Here is a 25,867-nt window from a genome sequence, read left to right as displayed (position 1 = left end):
ATAGAGAATTGAACACCCTTTCAAATGGGGTGTCACACGACCCCTATTCCTATTTAAAAAAATCATAGATTACGTCATCACGCTCTGGTGGATGACGTCACTAATATGAAATATATGCCAAAACATTGTAATTTAAAAATAAAAATCGACCTGTTTCGGGATTTGTTCACATTCTTCCATTTTAGAGAAAATAAATTTTTTCCATAATTTAGCCCCTCCCTGTATATATTATAATATATTCATAACAATTTTTTATCAATTATTATATACATAACATTACTTGGTAGTAGTGCACCTAAAACACGGTAAAAAATTAAATAAATTGTTTTTTTTTGTTTAAATAAATTAAATTGGTTATTATAATTTATATCAACTGACTCCATACTTGTAAAGTACGCTAAAAGTACATACAAATTAAAAAAACATTAAAATCCATTGGTTGGTTCCCAAGATACAAAAAGCTGTAGGATTTTGAAGTTAATATTTCAATTTTAGGTCGCATGGATTTACATACTTCATTTCTAAAGCTTTATTAACGACTTCCTTGAAAAGCAAATAGAGCAAAACAATTTTTGTGAATACTTCATGTCTTTAAAAGTGAAAAAGCGCTATTTTCGATCCTTATTTTTTATAAACAAATTAGCTGTAAATTTTTAAAAAAATGTTGCTAACTTTGGCCCTAATTGACCTAGGCTAAATTATTTTTTTTAAAGTTCGTGTAAAAATACCATCTTGTAGAATATGTAAAAAAATGTTTGTGCCGACCATAACAAAAAAGCTATTCAAATTGTTTATAAGGAAAAATTGACGAGACTTTTGCATAATTATTTATTACTAATAAATGCACTTTTTATTAACTTTTTTTAAACAAGTTTGAAAGTTTAGCTTATGATCTTTTATTTGCCACCTGCAGAATGGTTCTAACATTCTGTTTTTCTGACTTATTTTATTGCAAAAAAAAGCTCTCTGGGATAAACAATTTGAATAAAATATAAACAATTGAATAAATCGCTTCTAAATTTTTGTCACATATTACGCACTAGAGAACCCTCATTTGACAAAAATTTCAAAGCTGTACACTAATTTCTACAATAGTTATTGCAAAATTAATTTTTTTGCAATTTAAACCTTTTTTCTCAATTATATTAACAATAAATAAGTTTATCAATCTGTGTAATACGTCATTTTAAAGATTTTTCCATGCTCACGAAGATGTTTGTACTAATGTAACCACAAGGTACACTGTTTTCCATTGATTTGAGAAAAAACGGAAAAAATGCCGTTTTTCGACATTAAATTGTTTATAAATAAAAATGGCCGCCAGATCCTACGCAGGAAATAGTTACAATTTGTTCTCATATGTATTACCTGTCGAAAAAACGCTTCAGTACCCTGGCTGCTCGAGTGTCACGAACAGGGTATATTTTTGCCTTATTACCCTGGCCTATATTGGATAGCTCTTGATGATGTATTAAGAAATGAAAAATACGCGCCAAGATGTTTTAGGTTATTGATTATATTCAAAATAAGATAGCTAAAAGGAACTACAACGTTAACGGGGTTTTATTATTTCATATGGTCAATGAACATCTCTTTATGAAAAAACCGCGGAGTGCTACCATTTAAAGGGGTGCGTTTTTGAGAAATGGGTGAATTAGTACCTGGGCTTTCTTACCTGGCTTTAGTACCTGGGGTTCGAGTTTGGCAAGCGAGGCGAGAGGTCGTGTGGCAGGTGTATTGGCGATAAGGTAATTTCGAATTCGAAACCTATCACAATAAAAACACCGGTTTTTTAAAAAGACCTATCGTTATCGATAATCGTTAAACTTAAAAAGCGTTCTTGTGCGAAATAAAAATAAACTTCTAAGTGTATAATAATAATATTTATATTAGTGCTGAGGTTAACATTTAATTTAAAATGGCCAGTGGCGGAACAGGAACAATCCGAAAGGAAACCTATAGAAAGAATGAAGAACTATCTGATAGTGGCGACGAAGAATCTAAGAAGAAAAAATATAAAGAAGATAAATTATATTTTGAAAAGAGTAACCTGACGAGACGAACACCGAATAAAAGCAACGACACAAATGAAGAGATGATAAAAATGATGCGGGAAGTTATGTGGAAAAATGATGAAATGATGGCAGAAATAAGAACCATACGGAAAGACCAAAAAGAAACGATGGAATATATTAAGGAGCTGAAAGAAAAAAACGAAAAATTGGAAGAAGGTTTAAAAATGGCAAACAATAGAATAGAACAATTGGAAAAAGATAGACGGAGAAATAATATAGTATTAAAAGGCCTAACACTAGATGCTACCGATGGAAAGCCTGTAAAGGAGTCAGTAGAACACTTCATAGGAAGAAATCTGAAATTAGAGGTCAGACTGAGAGGAGCGGTGAAGATCGGCGACCAAATCTTTGTAGCAGAAATGGAAAACCTAACGGATAAGATGAGTGTACTAAAAAACAAAGGAAAACTGAAAAATCTACAGGGACAAAAGGTGTATATAGAATCAGATTTAACAAGAAAGGAAAGGGAAATACAAGCAAAAATTAGGAAAATGGCAAAAGAAGAAAAAGACAAAGGTAATACTACGAAGATAGGATATATGAAACTGGAGATTAATGGAAAGGAGTGGAAATGGGACCATAATAAAGAGAAACTTATACTAACTCACAGAAATATCGGGGAAGGGACTTCAAAAAACTAAAAGAAAATAATGAGACCGGACCCACAACAATGACAACCAAGGCAATGAATGGGAAAAGCGATAGGGAAAAAGATGATGCAAAGGTAAACAAGGATGAAAATAGGAAAAAGGGGAAAGCTAGATTGCAGAAAAAAGGAGAGATAAAAATGGGAACATGGAATGTGAGAAGCATCAATGGAAAAGAGGAAGAACTGGTAGAAGATATGATAAGACAAAAAATAGAAATACTAGGAATAACAGAAACGAAGATGAAAGGAAAAGGTCTTAAGAAAATACACAAAGGATATTGGTTACTTTGGGTAGGAGCGGATACAAAAGAGAGAGCAAAAGAAGGAGTCGGGATAATAATTGCACCGAATAGACTACAACACGTTATAGAAGAAACATATGTTAACCAGAGAATATTATCGGTGAAAATTAAACTGATGGACGAAGAAATATGGACAATAATAACAGCCTACGGAGTAAATGAAGATGCAAGAAAGGAAGAGAAAGATAAATTTTTCGAGGAGCTCCAAATGCAAATTGATAATGGGGAAGAAAATATAATTGTAATGGGAGATCTAAACGGTAGAGTCGGAAACAACAACAGCGGAATAGAGGAGTGCATGGGAAAAGAAGGAGAAGAAATGCTAAACAGAAATGGTGAAAGAATAATAGAAATATGTATGGAGAATAAACTAGTTATAACAAATACAAAATTTAAACATAAAGAAGTACACAAATACACGAGAGTACAAGACAGCAGAAACGAAAAATCAATCATAGATTACTTTTTGGTAAGCAGCAACAAATGGAAAAGAGTACAGGATACGAAAGTGAAAAGAGGCTCGGAGATTGGCAGTGACCACCATCTAGTAATAATGAGAATGAGAACAACAGAGGAAAAAGAAGAAAAGAGAAGAAAGGTAGTAAATGAAAAAATAAAAAGTTACAAATTAAAAGAGGAAATATATAAGAAGAAATTCCAAGAAAAATTAGATAATACTTTAAAAGGTAGGGCAAAAAATACAAATATAGAAAAAAAATGGGAATATCTAAAAACCAGCATAATCAAAGCAGCTGAGGAAACTTGCGGGAAAGCAAAAATAGCAAACACTAACATGAGGAGAACAGAATGGTGGACGGAAGAAATACGAGAGAAAATAAAGAACAAAAAAGACAAATGGAAAAGATACCTAAGCACAAAACACCCGGAAGATTACGAAGCATATAAAGAAAAAAGGAAAGAGGTTAAAATAGCGGTGAAAGCAGGAAAGGAAAGGTCATGGGAGATATTTGGACAAAAAATGACAAAAAATTATAGGGAAAACCAAAAACTCTTCTACGGCGCATTAAAACAACTCAGACAAAAGAAAGAGCACACGATGCCGAATATAAAAGACAAGAATGGAAACGTACTAACAGAAGAAAAACAAATAATGGAAAGATGGAGAGAACATTTCAAAGAGCTAACTCATGTAGACAAGGACAACATAGGGGAGATACAAGAAAGGAATGAAGAACAACAAGTGGAATCCATAACAAGAGAGGAATTAGAGAAAGCAATAGAAAGAGTAAAACTGGGCAAAGCACCAGGCAAGGATCATATCACCCCGGAAAGGATAAAATTCATGGGGACAGAGGGAATGGATAGCATGAAAGAACTAATGAATGATATCATAAATAGAGCAGAATTACCAAAGGACTGGAAGAAAGACATTATATTACCAATACACAAAAAGGGAGACAAGAGAAACTGTAATAATTACCGAGGTATCACCATATCAAGTATCCCTGGGAAGGTATTAGCAAGAATACTAGAGACAAGAATAAAAACACAAATAGAAACAACTATGGAAGACACACAGTGTGGATTCAGGAAGGACAGAAGCACGCAAGACCTAATATTCACATTAAGACAAGTAAGTGAGAAGGTAATCAAGAAAAATAGAGAGATACATATGTGCTTCATTGACCTGGAAAAGGCGTTTGACAGAATCCGAAGAAAGGACGTTTGGAAGACACTAACAGAAAGGGGAGTCGACAGACACATAATAGAAGTAATAAAGGATATGTACAAAAATAATACAAATACAGTAAGAACCAATAACGAGGAATCCAGAGAATTTTCTACAAGTCAAGGCGTCAAACAGGGATGCGTGCTGAGTCCACTGCTATTCTCAGTGGTACTGGATGAAGCGATAAAGAAAGCCAAGAGAAGAATGAGAAAACTAACATTAGGATACTGGCAAATGAAACAGACTCAACTATCGGAGCTACTATTTGCAGACGACATGGTATTGATAGCAGAAAACAGAGAAGACTTACAGAACAATCTTGAAATCCTAGAAGAAGAACTATCAAACATAAATATGAAAATTAATACAGAGAAAACAAAAACAATGATAATTTCAAATACGAGGAAGACACACGCAATAGAATTAGACGGGAAACAACTAGAGCAAGTGGAATATTTTAAATACCTAGGAGTAATAATCGAATCAAATGGTAAACAAGACATGGAAATAAACGAGAGAATGGGACGAACAGGAAGCTTATTTAACACTATGAAAACAACATTTTTTGGGAAAAAAGGGATACCGGAAAAAGTAAAAACGGCAGTCGTTAAATCAGTAGTTAGACCAACAATCATGTATAGCAGCGAGACATGGACATTGACGGGGAGACAAAAATCCAGAGTCAATGCTATGGAAATGAGGTTCCTGAGGAAAATAGCAAACAGAAAAAGGACAGACAAAATACGAAACGAAACAATTAGACAAAACCTAAAACTAGAACCAATCAATGAAAAAATAGTAGAAGGACAACTTAGATGGTTCGGGCACGTGTGTAGAATGTCGAATGAACAAAACGAGTGTTCGAAACGAGAGTGCAGGGGAAAAACAAAAGAGGGAGACCAAGAGTTATGTGGGTAGATGAAATCAGGAAAGAAGTCGAGAAGAAGGGATTGACATTGGAAAGTGCAAGAAACCTAGCGCAAGATCGGAAAGCATGGAGACTACAATGCCAAACTCAACTCCACCAGCCTTACACCTAAAGGTAGAAAGGCTTAGGACTAAGTAAGTAAGTAGTACCTGGGCACAGGTTACATTAGGGTAAGTTCTATGCACTTTTGGTACAAACATATCTACATAAAAATTGTTCCTGGTTAAATTTCCTATCTAAATATCACTTTTTAAAGTCAATGTTACTTTTTTTTACAAAAATATATGCAAAAGAAGAAGCACAAAGAAACCCAAAAGAAAGAAATTTTGTTTTTTGTCCCATAACTTTTGTCCACAAGGATATAGGTATAGACATTGCTTTACAGAAAATAAACCTACATATTTCTTCTTTAAAATGTTGTTTAGTAGAGATAATTAGGATTTATAGTTTTCGAAATATGATTTTTCAAAGTTCGCCACTCAGCAATTTTGGGCAATTTTCCTTGTTATTTCGCAAATATTGTTCTGTAACTTTTTTCTACGTAACTTTAGGTATATGCAATGGTACACGTAATAGCAATAGAAATCAATTACCTTTAGAATTGTCTACTGTATAACGTTGTACGACTTTTTTTAAAGAGATTATGGTTTTTCAAGGTTTTATACTTTTAACGATTTTTTATAATATAATATAAAAATAAAATAATATTATTATATAATATATTATATATTAGATATTATATATTATATAATATTATATTATATATAGTATATATAACATAATATTATATTATATATTATACTAGCTGACCCGGTGAACTTCGTTGCACCTTAGATAGTGTGTCATAATTAGATAATCTGTCATAATTTTGATTATAGATCAGTTGCTTGAACGTAATGGCTAAAAATCAATTACTCAAAATCAACTGCTCGAAAATGAATTTCTAGACATGAAAATTGATCGAAATGCAATTTCCTCGAATAAAAAAGAAAATTATATATCCAAATATTTTATGCAAAATTTGTAAGTATGGTCGAATTAAATCCGATAGTTTTAAGGCATTCCAGAAGCCGCTACAGATAAAATGTTTTAACAACTTATTAATCATTCAGAATTAGTCGACACTTATTAAAAGTTAAAATAATTAAGACAATAACTGGACGATAACGATTTAATGAGTGGAAAACAATTAAAAATTATTTTGCACATCATATTTGAGACAGTATTTGGTTGAAAAATCTCATTTTTGCTGGCCAAAAATATATTAATTTGTCTGGACTAAATTACAGTTCTGTTTATCTTAAAAGGGATATGATACTATCAACATTCACACAGTGTTGCCAAACTGGATTTTGTTATTTTGAGTCTAAATTTTCCCAGCGATCTCCGAGGGTACAATACATAAGAAAGATACATAATATGACAAATTATATGATATTCCACGTATACAGTACGTAAATCGTTCAGCTGGACATAGGGAACATACAATATATAGATTTAGATACATAAATACATACATTGTATTATATTGAGATAACTGAGGCAACTGAGTTTTCTCGATGACAATATGGTTGTTAGCATTAAGGGGCATTAACCTCAAAATTTACAAATCATTTCGACTGACACAAATAAACGTCAGAATATGAGAATGTAGTAGGTACCAAAATATTTTTGGCCTAAGAGAATGGAAAAACTGTTTAGGTTTTAAAGTAAAATAAATTTTATTATTTTAATTCATACCTTAAACTTTAACTACACGCGCTGGCGTATTTTTGTACGCCACATATAAGAATTCTACTACAAATGAATTTAAAAATTTAATTTTTGTCTTTGTTTATTTATCTAACCTATCACTGGAATGTGCTTTACACTGGATTTAGTTTCGTTATAATCGGCATTCTAGGAAGATCGTAATTTACAATTTATTATTTGTTGTTTCCGGTGGTGGATAACATACGCCACAATTATAGTAATACAATTAGTAATATAAGTACATATTTCAAATGTTTTTTAGTCATTATGGCACAAATATATTTTTCTTTATAAACAATACTTTTTCTCAGGTAAAAAATATCGTTTCAAAAAAATATTATTAGCAATTTTATTTATCATGGAATCAGATTCCAGTTATATATCCCAAATTGCTTACTGAGAAGGAACTCCAAGTATCCGCTGACGCCGAGTAAGGTTTATAACAAACAAATAAGTGTAATTTAAAAAAAAAAACAAATCCGCTGTTTTTAAGTATATTTTCTTGTGGCGTATAAAGAACGCCACGCGTGTAGTTATGTTATATTTTGATGTGCGGGTAGTTAAAGGTTAAAATTCTAAATATTAATTAATTATCACAATAACAAAAAATATTATCAATCATTTAATACATGCAATAGTGTACATGATATTTTTCGTTAGTTCATCTACTAAACATAAATAAACTGGATGGTTTGCCCACGCGAAAGCAAGATTTTTTGAAAATTCGTAAAATTAAAAAATTCATATTTTATCCAATTTGAGTCCAAAAGTTAATCTGTTGCAGTTTTCTTTTATGAAATTTCCCATTCGTTCTTCTTCTGTGCTCAGAATTTTGCTACGGCTTACGGTTCGCTATTTCGGAAACGGACTGCGCTAGAGAAGAAAAAATAGCAGCGTTTTGTTCGGAATAGGGAATCTACCTGCCAAATTTCATGAAAATCGGTCAATTCGTTTCGGAGGAGTATGGCAACAAACTAACAAAGTGTAACTAACATAACTCGACTTTCTTTTATATATATAGATGTAAAATATTTAAATGGCTATTAAAAAATAACGGTTGAAGATAAAAAAGTGAAAATTTAGGATTGTATGTATCTTTTGCTTCTACATCATAAAAAATTAAGAAAAAACGGTTTGTCAAAAAATTTAAAAAATATATCAGGGGGGCAAGCCCCTTTATGACGTACGGGCATGAATTCAGAGTTATGCCTATTCCCAGTCCGTTAGAATACACTTGTAAAATTTCATAACAATCTGATGAGCCGTTCTCGAGTTATTATCAGTGTAACTAACATAACTCGACTTTCTTTTATATATATATAGATGTAAAATATTTAAATAGCTATTAAAAAATAACGGTTGAAGATAAAAAAGTGAAAATTTAGGATTGTATGTATCTTTTGCTTCTACATCATACAAAATTAAGAAAAACCGGTTTGTCAAAAAATTAAAAAAATATATCGGGGGGCAAGCCCCCTTATGACGTACGGGCATGAATTCAGAGTTATGCCTATTCCCAGTCCGGTAGAATACACGTGTAAAATTTCATAACAATCTGATGAGCCGTTCTCGAGTTATTATCAGTGTAACTAACATAACTCGACTTTCTTTTATATATATATAGATGTAAAATATTTAAATGGCTATTAAAAAATAACGGTTGAAGATAAAAAAGTGAAAATTTAGAATTGTATGTATCTTTTGCTTCTTCATCATACAAAATTAAGAAAAAACGGTTTGTCAAAAAATTTAAAAAATATATCAGGGGGGGCAAGCCCCTTTATGACGTACGGGCATGAATTCAGAGTTATGCCTATTCCCAGTCCGTTAGAATACACTTGTAAAATTTCATAACAATCTGATGAGCCGTTCTCGAGTTATTATCAGTGTAACTAACATAACTCGACTTTCTTTTATATATATAGATGTAAAATGTTTAAATGGCTATTAAAAAATAACGGTTGAAGATAAAAAAGTGAAAATTTAGGATTGTATGTATCTTTTGCTTCTACATCATACAAAATTAAGAAAAAACGGTTTGTCAAAAAATTAAAAAAATATATCAGGGGGGGCAAGCCCCCTTATGACGTACGGGCATGAATTCAGAGTTATGCCTATTCCCAGTCCGGTAGAATACACGTGTAAAATTTCATAACAATCTGATGAGCCGTTCTCGAGTTATTATCAGTGTAACTAACATAACTCGACTTTCTTTTATATATATAGATGTAAAATATTTAAATGGCTATTAAAAAATAACGGTTGAAGATAAAAAAGTGAAAATTTAGGATTGTATGTATCTTTTGCTTCTACATCATACAAAATTAAGAAAAAACGGTTTGTCAAAAAATTTAAAAAATATATCAGGGGGGGCAAGCCCCTTTATGACGTACGGGCATGAATTCAGAGTTATGCCTATTCCCAGTCCGTTAGAATACACTTGTAAAATTTCATAACAATCTGATGAGCCGTTCTCGAGTTATTATCAGTGTAACTAACATAACTCGACCTTCTTTTATATAGATGTAAAATATTTAAATGGCTATTAAAAAATAACGGTTGAAGATAAAAAAGTGAAAATTTAGGATTGTATGTATCTTTTGCTTCTACATCATACAAAATTAAGAAAAAACGGTTTGTCAAAAAATTAAAAAAATATATCAGGGGGGCAAGCCCCCTTATGACGTACGGGCATGAATTCAGAGTTATGCCTATTCCCAGTCCGGTAGAATACACGTGTAAAATTTCATAACAATCTGATGAGCCGTTCTCGAGTTATTATCAGTGTAACTAACATAACTCGACTTTCTTTTATATATATAGATGTAAAATATTTAAATGGCTATTAAATAATAACGGTTGAAGATAAAAAAGTGAAAATTTAGGATTGTATGTATCTTTTGCTTCTACATCATAAAAAATTAAGAAAAAACGGTTTGTCAAAAAATTTAAAAAATTTATCAGGGGGGGCAAGCCCCTTTATGACGTACGGGCATGAATTGAGAGTTATGCCTATTCCCAGTCCGTTAGAATACACTTGTAAAATTTCATAACAATCTGATGAGCCGTTCTCGAGTTATTATCAGTGTAACTAACATAACTCGACTTTCTTTTATATATATAGATGTAAAATATTTAAATGGCTATTAAAAAATAACGGTTGAAGATAAAAAAGTGAAAATTTAGGATTGTATGTATCTTTTGCTTCTACATCATACAAAATTAAGAAAAAACGGTTTGTCAAAAAATTAAAAAAATATATCAGGGGGGGCAAGCCCCCTTATGACGTACGGGCATGAATTCAGAGTTATGCCTATTCCCAGTCCGGTAGAATACACGTGTAAAATTTCATAACAATCTGATGAGCCGTTCTCGAGGTATTATCAGTGTAACTAACATAACTCGACTTTCTTTTATATATAGATGTAAAATATTTAAATGGCTATTAAAAAATAACGGTTGAAGATAAAAAAGTGAAAATTTAGGATTGTATGTATCTTTTGTTTCTACATCATAAAAAATTAAGAAAAAACGGTTTGTCAAAAAATTTAAAAAATATATCAGGGGGGGCAAGCCCCTTTATGACGTACGGGCATGAATTCAGAGTTATGCCTATTCCCAGTCTGTTAGAATACACTTGTAAAATTTCATAACAATCTGATGAGCCGTTCTCGAGTTATTATCAGTGTAACTAACATAACTCGACTTTCTTTTATATATATAGATGTAAAATATTTAAATGGCTATTAAAAAATAACGGTTGAAGATAAAAAAGTGAAAATTTAGGATTGTATGTATCTTTTGCTTTTACATCATACAAAATTAAGAAAAAACGGTTTGTCAAAAAATTAAAAAAACATATCAGGGGGGGCAAGCCCCCTTATGACGTACGGGCATGAATTCAGAGTTATGCCTATACCCAGTCCGGTAGAATACACGTGTAAAATTTCATAACAATCTGATGAGCCGTTCTCGAGTTATTATCAGTGTAACTAACATAACTCGACTTTCTTTTATATATATAGATGTAAAATATTTAAATGGCTATTAAAAAATAACGGTTGAAGATAAAAAAGTGAAAATATAGGATTGTATGTATCTTTTGCTTCTACATCATACAAAATTAAGAAAAAACGGTTTGTCAAAAAATTTAAAAAATATATCAGGGGGGCAAGCCCCTTTATGACGTACGGGCATGAATTCGGAGTTATGCCTATTCCCAGTCCGTTAGAATACACGTGTAAAATTTCATAACAATCTGATGAGCCGTTCTCGAGTTATTATCAGTGTAACTAACATAACTCGACTTTCTTTTATATATATATATATATATATATATATATATATATATATATATATATATATATATAGATGTAAAATATTTAAATGGCTATTAAAAAATAACGGTTGAAGATAAAAAAGTGAAAATTTAGGATTGTATGTATCTTTTGCTTCTACATCATACAAAATTAAGAAAAAACGGTTTGTCAAAAAATTAAAAAAATATATCAGGGGGGCAAGCCCCCTTATGACGTACGGGCATGAATTCAGAGTTATGCCTATACCCAGTCCGGTAGAATACACGTGTAAAATTTCATAACAATCTGATGAGCCGTTCTCGAGTTATTATCAGTGTAACTAACATAACTCGACTTTCTTTTATATATTAATAGATGTAAAATATTTAAATGGCTATTAAAAAATAACGGTTGAAGATAAAAAAGTGAAAATTTAGGATTGTATGTATCTTTTGCTTCTACATCATACAAAATTAAGAAAAAACGGTTTGTCAAAAAATTAAAAAAATATGTCAGGGGGGGCAAGCCCCCTTATGACGTACGGGCATGAATTCAGAGCTATGCCTATTCCCAGTCCGGTAGAATACACGTGTAAAATTTCATAACAATCTGATGAGCCGTTCTCGAGTTATTATCAGTGTAACTAACATAACTCGACTTTCTTTATATATATATATATATATATATATATATATATATATATATATATATATATATATATATATATATATATATATATATATATAGATGTAAAATATTTAAATGGCTATTAAAAAATAACGGTTGAAGATAAAAAAGTGAAAATTTAGGATTGTATGTATCTTTTGCTTCTACATCATACAAAATTAAGAAAAAACGGTTTGTCAAAAAATTAAAAAAATATATCAGGGTTGGCAAGCCCCCTTATGACGTACGGGCATGAATTTAGAGTTATGCCTATTCCCAGTCCGGTAGAATACACGTGTAAAATTTCATAACAATCTGATGAGCCGTTCTCGAGTTATTATCAGTGTAACTAACATAACTCGACTTTCTTTTATATATATAGATGTAAAATATTTAAATGGCTATTAAAAAATAACGGTTGAAGATAAAAAAGTGAAAATTTAGGATTGTATGTATCTTTTGCTTCTACATCATAAAAAATTAAGAAAAACGGTTTGTCAAAAAATTTAAAAAATTTATCAGGGGGGGCAAGCCCCTTTATGACGTACGGGCATGAATTCAGAGTTATGCCTATTCCCAGTCCGTTAGAATAGACTTGTAAAATTTCATAACAATCTGATGAGCCGTTCTCGAGTTATTATCAGTGTAACTAACATAACTCGACTTTCTTTTATATATATATATATATATAGATGTAAAATATTTAAATGGCTATTAAAAAATAACGGTTGAAGATAAAAAAGTGAAAATTTAGGATTGTGTGTATCTTTTGCTTCTACATCATACAAAATTAAGAAAAAACGGTTTGTCAAAAAATTAAAAAAATATATCGGGGGGGCAAGCCCCCTTATGACGTACGGGCATGAATTCAGAGTTATGCCTATTCCCAGTCCGGTAGAATACACGTGTAAAATTTCATAACAATCTGATGAGCCGTTCTCGAGTTATTATCAGTGTAACTAGCATAACTCGACTTTCTTTTATATATTTAGATGTAAAATATTTAAATGGCTATTAAAAAATAACGGTTGAAGATAAAAAAGTGAAAATTTAGGATTGTATGTATCTTTTGCTTCTACATCATACAAAATTAAGAAAAAACGGTTTGTCAAAAAATTTAAAAAATATATCAGGGGGGCAAGCCCCTTTATGACGTACGGGCATGAATTCGGAGTTATGCCTATTCCCAGTCCGTTAGAATACACGTGTAAAATTTCATAACAATCTGATGAGCCGTTCTCGAGTTATTATCAGTGTAACTAACATAACTCGACTTTCTTTTATATATATATATATATATATATATATATATATATATATATATATATATATATATATATATATATATAGATGTAAAATATTTAAATGGCTATTAAAAAATAACGGTTGAAGATAAAAAAGTGAAAATTTAGGATTGTATGTATCTTTTGCTTCTACATCATACAAAATTAAGAAAAAACGGTTTGTCAAAAAATTAAAAAAATATATCAGGGGGGCAAGCCCCCTTATGACGTACGGGCATGAATTCAGAGTTATGCCTATACCCAGTCCGGTAGAATACACGTGTAAAATTTCATAACAATCTGATGAGCCGTTCTCGAGTTATTATCAGTGTAACTAACATAACTCGACTTTCTTTTATATATTAATAGATGTAAAATATTTAAATGGCTATTAAAAAATAACGGTTGAAGATAAAAAAGTGAAAATTTAGGATTGTATGTATCTTTTGCTTCTACATCATACAAAATTAAGAAAAAACGGTTTGTCAAAAAATTAAAAAAATATGTCAGGGGGGGCAAGCCCCCTTATGACGTACGGGCATGAATTCAGAGCTATGCCTATTCCCAGTCCGGTAGAATACACGTGTAAAATTTCATAACAATCTGATGAGCCGTTCTCGAGTTATTATCAGTGTAACTAACATAACTCGACTTTCTTTTATATATATATATATATATATATATATATATATATATATATATATATATATATATATATATATATATATATATAGATGTAAAATATTTAAATGGCTATTAAAAAATAACGGTTGAAGATAAAAAAGTGAAAATTTAGGATTGTATGTATCTTTTGCTTCTACATCATACAAAATTAAGAAAAAACGGTTTGTCAAAAAATTAAAAAAATATATCAGGGTTGGCAAGCCCCCTTATGACGTACGGGCATGAATTTAGAGTTATGCCTATTCCCAGTCCGGTAGAATACACGTGTAAAATTTCATAACAATCTGATGAGCCGTTCTCGAGTTATTATCAGTGTAACTAACATAACTCGACTTTCTTTTATATATATAGATGTAAAATATTTAAATGGCTATTAAAAAATAACGGTTGAAGATAAAAAAGTGAAAATTTAGGATTGTATGTATCTTTTGCTTCTACATCATAAAAAATTAAGAAAAACGGTTTGTCAAAAAATTTAAAAAATTTATCAGGGGGGGCAAGCCCCTTTATGACGTACGGGCATGAATTCAGAGTTATGCCTATTCCCAGTCCGTTAGAATAGACTTGTAAAATTTCATAACAATCTGATGAGCCGTTCTCGAGTTATTATCAGTGTAACTAACATAACTCGACTTTCTTTTATATATATATATATAGATGTAAAATATTTAAATGGCTATTAAAAAATAACGGTTGAAGATAAAAAAGTGAAAATTTAGGATTGTGTGTATCTTTTGCTTCTACATCATACAAAATTAAGAAAAAACGGTTTGTCAAAAAATTAAAAAAATATATCGGGGGGGCAAGCCCCCTTATGACGTACGGGCATGAATTCAGAGTTATGCCTATTCCCAGTCCGGTAGAATACACGTGTAAAATTTCATAACAATCTGATGAGCCGTTCTCGAGTTATTATCAGTGTAACTAGCATAACTCGACTTTCTTTTATATATTTAGATGTAAAATATTTAAATGGCTATTAAAAAATAACGGTTGAAGATAAAAAAGTGAAAATTTAGGATTGTATGTATCTTTTGCTTCTACATCATACAAAATTAAGAAAAAACGGTTTGTCAAAAAATTTAAAAAATATATCAGGGGGGGCAAGCCCCTTTATGACGTACGGGCATGAATTCAGAGTTATGCCTATTCCCAGTCCGTTAGAATACACTTGTAAAATTTCATAACAATCTGATGAGCCGTTCTCGAGTTATTATCAGTGTAACTAACATAACTCGACTTTCTTTTATATATATAGATAATATCCAATATAAAAAAATATTTTTTTTACATTTTTTACGATTATTTTTGAAATTTCTCATAATAACTTTTTTTTTCTTATACATGAATATACTATATTATATTGCTCAATAAAAAGGGCTTACTTTCTGTTCTTTAAAATGGTGTATCATCTATATTTAAATATGTAATGGAAACCGAGTGATTTTTTGATATTTTCTTACCTGTATTATTTAAAATTATTTCTTTTACAATAATTACATAAACATTAGTCTTAGAAAACATCACTTTAGTTAAAATTATTTAAACGTTGACAATTAAAAAAATTTCAAAATCAAAGTCCATCTCTTCGTTAGCATTAGCTTCAAAATCTTCCTCTGACACCTCAGTTATCTTAGAGTTCCCACAATTAGTACCCATGCACATGCACCCATTGCAGAATATTGAACAACTAATTCCTATCTTCCCACAACCGCAGCTTTTTGTACATCCTTTGGTACATTTACATGCTATTTTTTTAAGCAAAGCTTGTGGTGCAGGAACTTTGACAGTAAATATTGGAGATAATCCATATTTTGAAGTTTGCCTGGCCGAGTCAAGTGGATCCAAAGTATTACCTATAAAAAATAAGATTTAATCAAAGCACACAATCACATAAAAAAGTTATAATGAGGAATTTAAAAAATAATTCTAAAATCACAAATCGTTGCAAGTACTTATTACATTTTGAAAAAACATATCTTATTCAAAAATAATCCTAGAATTTTTTATAATACACCATTTTAAAGTAAACAGAATAAGCTTTTTTTATTATATAATATATACCTAAATAAAAAAAGGGGGAACTTTAAAAAATAATAGTAAAAAATATAAAAACTCGTTAAAAGTATGAAGTCTTGAAAAAGATAACCTCTTTAAAAAAGTCGTACAACGTTATACTGTAGACCATTTTAAAGGCAATTTATTTCTATTCCTATTACGTGTACCATTGCATATACCTAAAGTTACGTAGAAAAAAGTTACAGAACAATATTTGCGAAATAACAGGGAAAATTGCCCAAAATTGCTGTGAGTGGCGAACTTTGAAAAATAATATTTCGAAAACTGTAAATCCTAATGACCTCTACCAAACACCATTTTAAAGACAGAATATGCAAGTTTTTTTTCTGTGAAGCAATGTCTATACCTATATCCCCGTGGACAAAAGTTATGGGACAAAAAACAAAATTTCTTTCTTTTGGGTTCCTTTGTGCTTTTTCTTTTGAATATATTTTTGTAAAAAAAAAGTATCTTTGACTGTAAAAAGTTATATTTAGATAGAAAATTTAACCAGGAACAATTTCTATGTAGACCTGTTTGTATCAAAAGTGCATAGAACTCACCCCAATGTAACCTGTGCCCAGGGACTAATTCACCCATTTCTCAAAAACGCACCCCTTTAAATGGTAGCACTCCACGGTTTTTTCATATATAGTGATTCATTGACCATATGAAATAATAAAACCCCGTTAACGTTGTAGTTCCTTTCTATAGTACATAATCAATAGCCTATTTTATTTTTCTGCATAAAAACGGTGCATCATATGAAAAAAAAGGTAAGGAAGGTTTTTCATCATAAATTAGACGTGGAATTTAAAAATAATTTTTAATTCGAAATATCTCGGTAGCGTACTATTTTTTTCTTTAAAAAAATTCAGACCATTGCCCGTAGGCGCGCCAATGATGAATACAAAATTCTAAATTGTATGTCAAAAAATTCGTAATAACTACCTCCTAAAACTCACCAAATTTCATTTTCATAACTCAACTGGTCTTAGAGCAATAAATAAATTGGCAGTTTGAAATAAAAATTTCAACACCCCGTATCTCCGAAACTAAGCATTTGCGGACATATGTTTATAGAGTAAACTGGTATTAATTTTTCATGTAGAATTAGCCCTTAAAATTTTTCATATTTATTTACTAACACCCTGTATATGCTCCATCAAGAGGTTCAAACACAGCCGAAAGGGGTTCTATGTTTAAAAAATGACCCGGCGTTAGAACTGACAAATCGTTAGGATCAGAACTCATAGGAATCAAGGGCCTAGAATTAAGATACGATTCAATCTGAATTACAACCGTGTTTAGTTCCTCATATGACAAGATCTGATCACCTTTAACGCGATCTAGATACGTCTTTACTGCTTTTATTCCTGCCTCCCATAATCCGCCAAAGTGTGCAGCAGATGCAGCATTAAAATGGAAGGAAATATTTTCATTTGAAGCAGCATTTTTCATGAGGTTAAGGTATTTAGCAGCGCCAACAAAATTACTGCCACGATCAGAATATAAATTATCAACCCTACCACGACGAGCTATGAAACGCTGCAAAGCAGAGAGAAAAGTCTCACTAGATGAATCACTAGCTAACTCTAAATGAAGAGCTTTGGTGGCCATGCAAACAAAGAGGCAAAGATACACCTTAAAAGATTTAGCTCCTCGATAGCGATTTATCACAACATAAAACGGTCCACCAAAATCCATACCTGAATTCAGGAAGGGTTTAACTTGGGAAATTCTAACTAGGGGTAAGTTACCTATTGGAGGTTGGTAATTTCTAGGATTGTGCCTCCAACACTGCATACATTTTGACAAAACCGAGCGTATAGCTCGCTTAGGAGACAAAATCCAAAATGACAGGGCAAGCAAAAAACTAACTGCGCGGCCCAGCATGACAGTATCGTTTATGGTAATAATCAATCAGCAAATAAGTTGGCAAATAAATGAAACGGGCAAATATCGAAGACGACTACCAACCCGTAATACTCCTTGATCATGGATAAAGCAGCACAACTTTCGAAAAGGTTTGGAAAAAACATTTCCCTCAAACTCCTTTTCAAAATATCTATGTTGAGTATATTTAACTAGAGTCATCAAAGACTCGTAAAGTTCCTTTTCACTTAAGGATCCTCTCTTCTCATTGGGACATTTTGAGTTCCAAGTAAACCTCAAGATCCAAGCTATAAGTCGTCGTATAAACGAGAAATCTGAAATGTCATAGATTCTCAAGAAAATTATAAACATTAACACAAGCTAAAGTTACCGTACGCTCCTCATCAAGCATTTTAGCACACTCAGAAAAGAAACGGGAAGCGTTTGGAATGGGATCTCTGTTATACAAAAACTCAGGACCTGCAAACCAATGAGATTGCTCTAACATTAGAGCAGATAAAACACCTCTGGAAGCCAAATCAGCGGGATTCTGAGCAGAAGGAACATAAAGCCAACTATCAGGAGAAATGCGTTCCTGTATGTATACGAAACCCGGTTGGAAACAAAAGTCTTCCAACGATGAGGAGAGGATTTTATCCAACTTAGAGCTATCTGAGAATCGGACCAAGCTACCAATTTTTCGATTTTAAGTTTAGGATCTAATACTCTGACTACAAACTGCATGAGTTTAGATAATAGAACTGCAGCGGACAGTTCCAAACGTGGAATGCTTACAGTTCGTATAGGAGCCACTTTTGATTTCGCGCAAACAAAAAAAAACACGAATCTGACCATCGGGTAGAACACAACGCAAATAAATAACAGCAGCATAACCCTTTTCACTACTGTCACAAAACCCATGTACCTCACAACAAATATACCTGGACACGAACATACACCTATGTATTTCAAGCTGTGCAAGGGATAACAGTTGTTCCTTGTACTGGTTCCAAACTTTACAAATTGAGTCTGGAGGAAAGTCATCCCAATCTATTCCCGACAACCATAAACGTTGAATAAGATGCTTCGTGAACAAAGTCATGAGAGCTAGAAACCCTACAGGATCAAACACTCTGGCCAATTCAGACAACATACTTCTCTTAGTACAAGATTTGTCCAGAGCTGTCACTTCAAAAGAAAAACAATCCAACTGTGCATTAGCATTCCACACAATTCCAAGGATTTTTAGAGGTGACGAACAACTATTATCATCAAAGGAAATAGGTTTCTTACCAATATGAGACAAAATACTAAAATTTTACAGGAGATTTTCAAAATACGAAAAAAATATTTGCTTTGATTATTTCCTAATACATTTTTTATTTTAGTTAGTATACATTTAATTTTTGTATCAATATTTTACCTGTTACAACTAGTCTAGAGTAAAATAGGAAAAATATTTGTTGTAACAACCAAAAAACGACATTTTGATTCGAAATAATCGAGTTTTCGTCCAAAAATTTGATTTACGACATGTTTTCTCGAAAGAAACATTATAGTCCTTGGACCCACAATTTAAAAAAATATATTACCTCCCTGATGAGGCTTTTTTTATTCAGTCTATTATTTTCTATTTCAGAAAGTTTTCGGGAGAGGGCGTTTCGTAAATATAGGGGTTTCTAAGCTTTAGTGCGTCCGACAACTGACGTACCCTTAAAAATTTGTCAGATGAAGTACCAGTTAATTGTAAATATTTTTATCAAACAATCCTGCAAAAATCAGCTGAGGCTATAAACTTTATGACTCTAGGATGCGAGAGGGGGGGCGTACTATGGAGTCATAATGATGATTTTTTTGCAGGGTCGTTTCATAAAAATACAATTTACTAGTAATATTGTCAACATTAATAACACAAGAGACTAGAAATAATAATGCGACAATTTTTTGAAAACTTGTTAGAAAACTTGCAATAGACACGAGAGCCCGCAGGGCTCAAGTGTCTATTGCCGAATGGAAACAAGTTTGAGAAACAAATTGGAGCATTATTTTCTTATTTATTCTTACTATCATGTGACAGATATTTTTTAATACTTACATACAAAATATAAATCTTTGTAAATAAACATTCAGTGACATTTATCACAATTAATGTTTTTTAACTTGTCAAACTAAACAGCACAGTTTAGCAAATATTCAGACGAAGATATCAATAAAATATTAATTAATATTATTTATAAATACAGTTTTATTCATGAAATAATCTTACCGAATTACACTGGACCGCTTAAAATTGCCAACTTGTATTGTCCTCGTAACAATTTCTAAAAGTTTATTATGGTTCATTTTCTTAAATGTGACAGTTGTCAAAACTAGCAAACTCGTTGTAATTAAATAGAAACAAAATACTTAAAATGTATTCCCAGTATAATAATGTATAAGTAGATTATTTCTAGTATAATAATAATTTGATTGGACAGAATTAAACACGTAATAAAAAATTTTACTACACAATTGAAAATTAGAAACATCTAGAAACATAATAGAATAGAACATAGAAACAAAATAATCCGTTAAATTTTTAAGGTACTAGTACACTTTAGAATACCAAACAAGCATTTTTTCAAGATTGTTTTTCTCAGAACCTTTATTAAAAATCGTTATTAAAAACGTCGAGGCCTCGAAAAAAGGTAGTTCCGATGGCGGACAATTAATCCCAGGATTGGGATCTCTGAAACAAAAAAAAATCGTACGGCATTTGAAAAAGGAAGGTTTTTTACGTGACATTTTACCACCGTTCGTTAGTGAAAAATTCCGCAAAAAAAGATTTTAGCGAAATTTGAAATATGTGTCTGAAAAAATCGCCCATTTTTCTTTAGTTTTTCGTGGTTAAAAATATTCATTTTTTATTTTTTGGTCAAATTGTGGTAAATTGTCACGTAAGAAACCCTTCTTTTTCAAATGCAGTACGATTTTTTTGTTTCAGATATCCCAATCCTGAGATTAACTGTCCGCCATGATTTTTCGAGGCCTCAACTTTTGCTCCCTCTACAATATTAGTGTACGTGCATAAATGAAAAAAGATATATTTTTTTGTACTCTGTAAGAGTTATAGATATTAACATGTAAAAAGTTCTATGTTCATTTTTAATAAAGGTTCTGAGAAAAAAATTCTTGAAAATAATGATTATATTTGGTCTTCTAAAGTGTATTAGTACCTTAAAGGTACTCCAGTTGTCGGACGAACCAAAGTTTGGAAGCCTCTATTTTTAGCAACCGCCCCCTTCACGGGAATTTTCCGAAATAGAAAAATTGTCGGATTCGACATAAATAACCGAATAAAAAAAGTCTCATGAGGCAGGTAATAATTTTTTTAATAGTGGGCCCAAGGACTTTTAAAACAAATTGGTGTTATTAATATGGGCGCTTTTTGAATCGAATCTTTTTTTAATACGTTTTTCACGGGAACCTAGATCACCTTCTTGTGATGATACTGTGACTATGTTTCTTCAAATGATACTGTTTTACCGGACCATGAGCTTTAATTTTTAATATTACCGTATCTTGAAAAAAAGATGATGCATGCGTTTTGTTGGTGAGAAACACAAAAAATAAATTTTTTGAGTTTTTGCTCTTTTGAATGCACTTTTGAACAGGACGTGCGACATTTTATAGTATGTAGTAATTCTTTACTCTTATTTTATTTGTGATTAGAAACTTTCATTTGTTACAGGTGGAACCTCAAATAAGGAACTTAAACTTATCAGGTCATGTTGGCTTTGATTCATTACCAGACCAGTTGGTCTCAAAGAGTGTCCAGAATGGTTTTATCTTTAACATAATGTGTATTGGTAAGTATCTTTATTTACTAGGAGTAATACTTTGCTGGCTATATTAACCCTTAACCACTGACATGCGGTATGCCATCCCGCGCCGAAAATATATTTTCCACCTACCTCTACCGAAAGTATACTTTTCCGGATCTGATTGTAGGGAGCAAAGTTGTACTTTTCCTCCCTAGGGAGGAAAAGTAAAAGTGACGTCATGGTATTTCATTCATGAAATATAACTTATGACGCCCTGTACAATATCTATTTTCTATTACGTAAGTATCTATACATTTTAACGTTTATTTATAAAACACCCTGTATTTTGCAGAATGGTAAAAAACAGTAAATTGTTATTTTGATTTAACAATGTTTACATTAATAATTTGACTTATATTTGACAGTTGACAGTTATATTATACCTACTTGTTAGTTTTAGTTCTAATAAATTTTGTTGGTTAGTTACATAAATAAATTAAGTAAAAATGAAAAAATGACTTGTTATTTGAGGAAGGTGGAAAAACCATATGTATAACATGGGAGTAAAGTGCCTTTTCCTCCCTTGAATGATTACTGCCCTCCGCTACGCGTCGGGCAGTAAACTTCATTCTCGGGAGGAAAAGTAGCACTTTCCTCCCTTGTTATACAAATAGCTATTTGTTGTAAAACGTGTTTTATAAAAGATTCATAGAACACAATCTATGTACAGTGGAACCTCGATTATCCGTCTCTCTATTAACCGTCACCTCTGTTAACCGTCAGGGTCCATACATAAGTTATATTGTATACATAAGTAAAAATTTAGTCATCAATTCATTTTGTTTGAGCATTGCGATAAGCCAAACGAAATTCGTTGAAATGTACATGTGCAGTTATGCCACCACCGCATTTTTTATGTGATTATTTTTTTCACCTGTCAAATTCTGACGTTTTTGCTTTTTCAGCCAATCACCACGCGTCGTTCTAGCCAATCATTGAGTGTAATACTGATAAAACAGCCTCTTACTTGATAAAACAGTCTCTTCCCTGATAAAACTTAAGGTACCCTAAATTTCACATAATAGGGCTTTTCATCGATTGTCATTTGTTTCGAGCTTCTGTCAAATGTTGTATAATCTGTGTATAATATTAATATACACGGATTATACGAGATATGACAGAAGCTCGAAACAAATGACTGTGAATGAAAAGCCCTATACGTACGTACCTGTGTTTACTAACTTAATTTATGACCAGCCCTGGTACATAGATATTTTAAAAACACTAACCACGATATACTCAGATTTTCTACAGTTTTTATTTTCAAAATAAATATTTCTAAACTTTTCATAAACGTCAAACAGAACCGATGTAAACCGTACACAGAACACAGAACTAATTCTTCTATTTTGTTGCCGATTTCAACAAACCAGTGTTATCACATAAAAGGATTCGAATATTTACAACGTAATATTTTGGAACAATAGTTACTTTTAAAATACACATTATATTAGTAGAATTAGTAAAATAGTTCTAAAATTACATTCTCCTATTTTATTATTACAAAAAGACGGGTGGGGTGAATAATAATTAAATAAAATGCATTCACCTGGGTGTTAGGCAAAACCAATTACACCACTGCACTGTGGTGAACTCACCCAGCGTAGCTGGGTAAGACCACGAAGCAAGTAGGCCGCGCAATTTTGACCGATTTAAATTTTCGCGATTTAACATCGTCATAATTTAATTTAAACAAAATGGACGTTAGCGTTAGATTTGGTGACAATAATCATGAACAAATTAAAGATTTGTTAAAAAATAATACGCCTCAAAATACAATTAAGGCAAAAAGGTCTGTTTGGACACAATTTGAGCAATTTTGCACAGTAAGGAACTATCAGTTGAATGATAATACAGTATTCAAGAAATTGCAAAAGTTCTTGAAGATTGGGGAATGAATATGAAGAAAATGAACGGTGAAGATTACAAGGAATACTCTGTTAAAACTATTTGGAGTGTAACAGCCAAAATGATTCAAGAAATAGTTATTTTCCTAACAAGTGCAGAAAGTTATTCTTTTCCGCACGCGACTGCAGTTTGCCGAACGACGCGAAGCGGGAGTTCGGCAAGCAGTCGAGTGCAGAAAAGAGCCTTTCTGCAAGAGTTAGGAACAATATTTTTTCTAAGAGTCTTTAAAAAATGACCAAATCTTAATCAATTAATTTAATTAATATGAAAATACATACACAAATTAACTCTTTGACAAGGTTGTCAAAACCAAACTTTCAATATAATTAGTTAGTATGACGACGATTTTGGTTTCCATGACGATGATTCAAAACGACTGTTATTGTCTACCGATTTGACTTTCGAATATTATGTCAAAATAATTTTATTTCATCGAATTGTCGCGTTAATTTCATTAAAACAGGAACACAATAAGATATATTTGAAATAAATTAGTAAATAATATCTAAATATTAGTTTATTGCATGTATTATAATTACTTTAAGGCCATATTAACATATCTAAATTAACACGCGTGCGGAAAAGTAAAAACCGCGTGCGGAAAAGTAACACGCGTGAGGAAAAGTAACACGCGGAAAAGTGAAACTTTCTTAACTAAAATGCGTGCGCGAAAGTAGACATTTTTGCACGCTCGTAGAAAAAATATTTTTCAGAGTTTAATATAAGTTTTAACCCGTTTACCGACATTGAATTCAAGAAGGCAACAGACGTGAGAAATGCAAAAAGGAAAGAGTTACACAGTCGTCCCGAAAAAAGAAAACAAAGTGCTATAGCGCTGGATGAAAAAGAGTATTTGAGTATTATAGACTCGTGCGATGAAAATAATCCGCTAGGATTAGAGATGAAATTTTTTCATGTTGTCTCTTACGAGTTAGCATGGCGCGGTGGTGAGGGTGTTCATTGTAGAATTGATTATTTCAAATATGAAATAAATAATGCCGGCAAAGAAACAGGAAGGATTGAATATAATCCAATTTTTACCAAAACATGCCAAGGTGGTCAAAAAAAGTGTTCGGATTCAAAATGGCTGACACCAAACATTAAAGATCCAGAAAGGTGCCCAATAAGACTATATAAAAAAATCATGGAGAAGCGTGGTAAAAATATTACCAGCGATAGATTTTTCCTCACCCCAAATCCATACTGGCAAACAGGTAATGGAATATGGTATAAAAATACTCCCATTGGACCAAATGAAATGGCAAAATGGTTGAAGAACTCTGCAAAAAAATGCGGATTGGACACACAAAACCGAAAAATAACAAATCATTCAAGCCGATCCAGTGTAGTATCTCATCTTGTTAAGGCAGGAATTCAAGAACAGGAGGCAGTAAAAATAACTGGACGTGCCACAGCTTCTTCGTTAAAACCTTATTTACAAGTTAATGAAGAACATCATAAAAAAATTATTAATAAACTTAGAACAACTACTACAACTGAGTGCATTGCCAGTACATCAACTGCGACTGTAATTAATGATACTGAAAGTGACGACAAATTAGACGTTACGAACGACATTGGAAAATCTCATATTAGTTATAAAAATTGTGTTTTTAATAATTGTTCATTTTCGATTTAAACAGTTTTTTATGTATTAACAATATAATAAATAAATTGGTTCATTTTTAAATCATAAAATAATTTATCTATAACCTACTTAAGACATTGATCCTAGTTGTCTTAAAAATATTTCACAGATGCCTGTATTTACTAATAATACATATTGGTTCACAAAATAATCTTTTCAAATACCACTCGTCCTCTAACTTTTGCTTG

General features: G+C 31.7%; 1 protein-coding gene across 3 annotated transcripts in view; it reads left to right on the top strand.

Moving 5' to 3' along the window:
• The window catches only part of LOC126882235 (septin-2), a 135,081-nt gene that overhangs the window by 44,376 nt on the left and 64,838 nt on the right, over window positions 1–25,867 (top strand). For all 3 annotated transcript variants that reach the window (XM_050647059.1, XM_050647057.1, XM_050647058.1), the window contains exon 2: window positions 21,991–22,108. In XM_050647059.1, coding sequence (XP_050503016.1) covers window positions 21,991–22,108 — 118 coding nt within the window. The remainder of the gene's footprint in view (window positions 1–21,990; window positions 22,109–25,867) is intronic.

The sequence above is a fragment of the Diabrotica virgifera genome, chromosome 3 (genome assembly GCF_917563875.1).
Source record: "Diabrotica virgifera virgifera chromosome 3, PGI_DIABVI_V3a".
NCBI classification, from domain to species: Eukaryota; Metazoa; Arthropoda; class Insecta; order Coleoptera; family Chrysomelidae; genus Diabrotica; species Diabrotica virgifera.
This window is presented reverse-complemented; position numbering and strand designations above follow the sequence as displayed.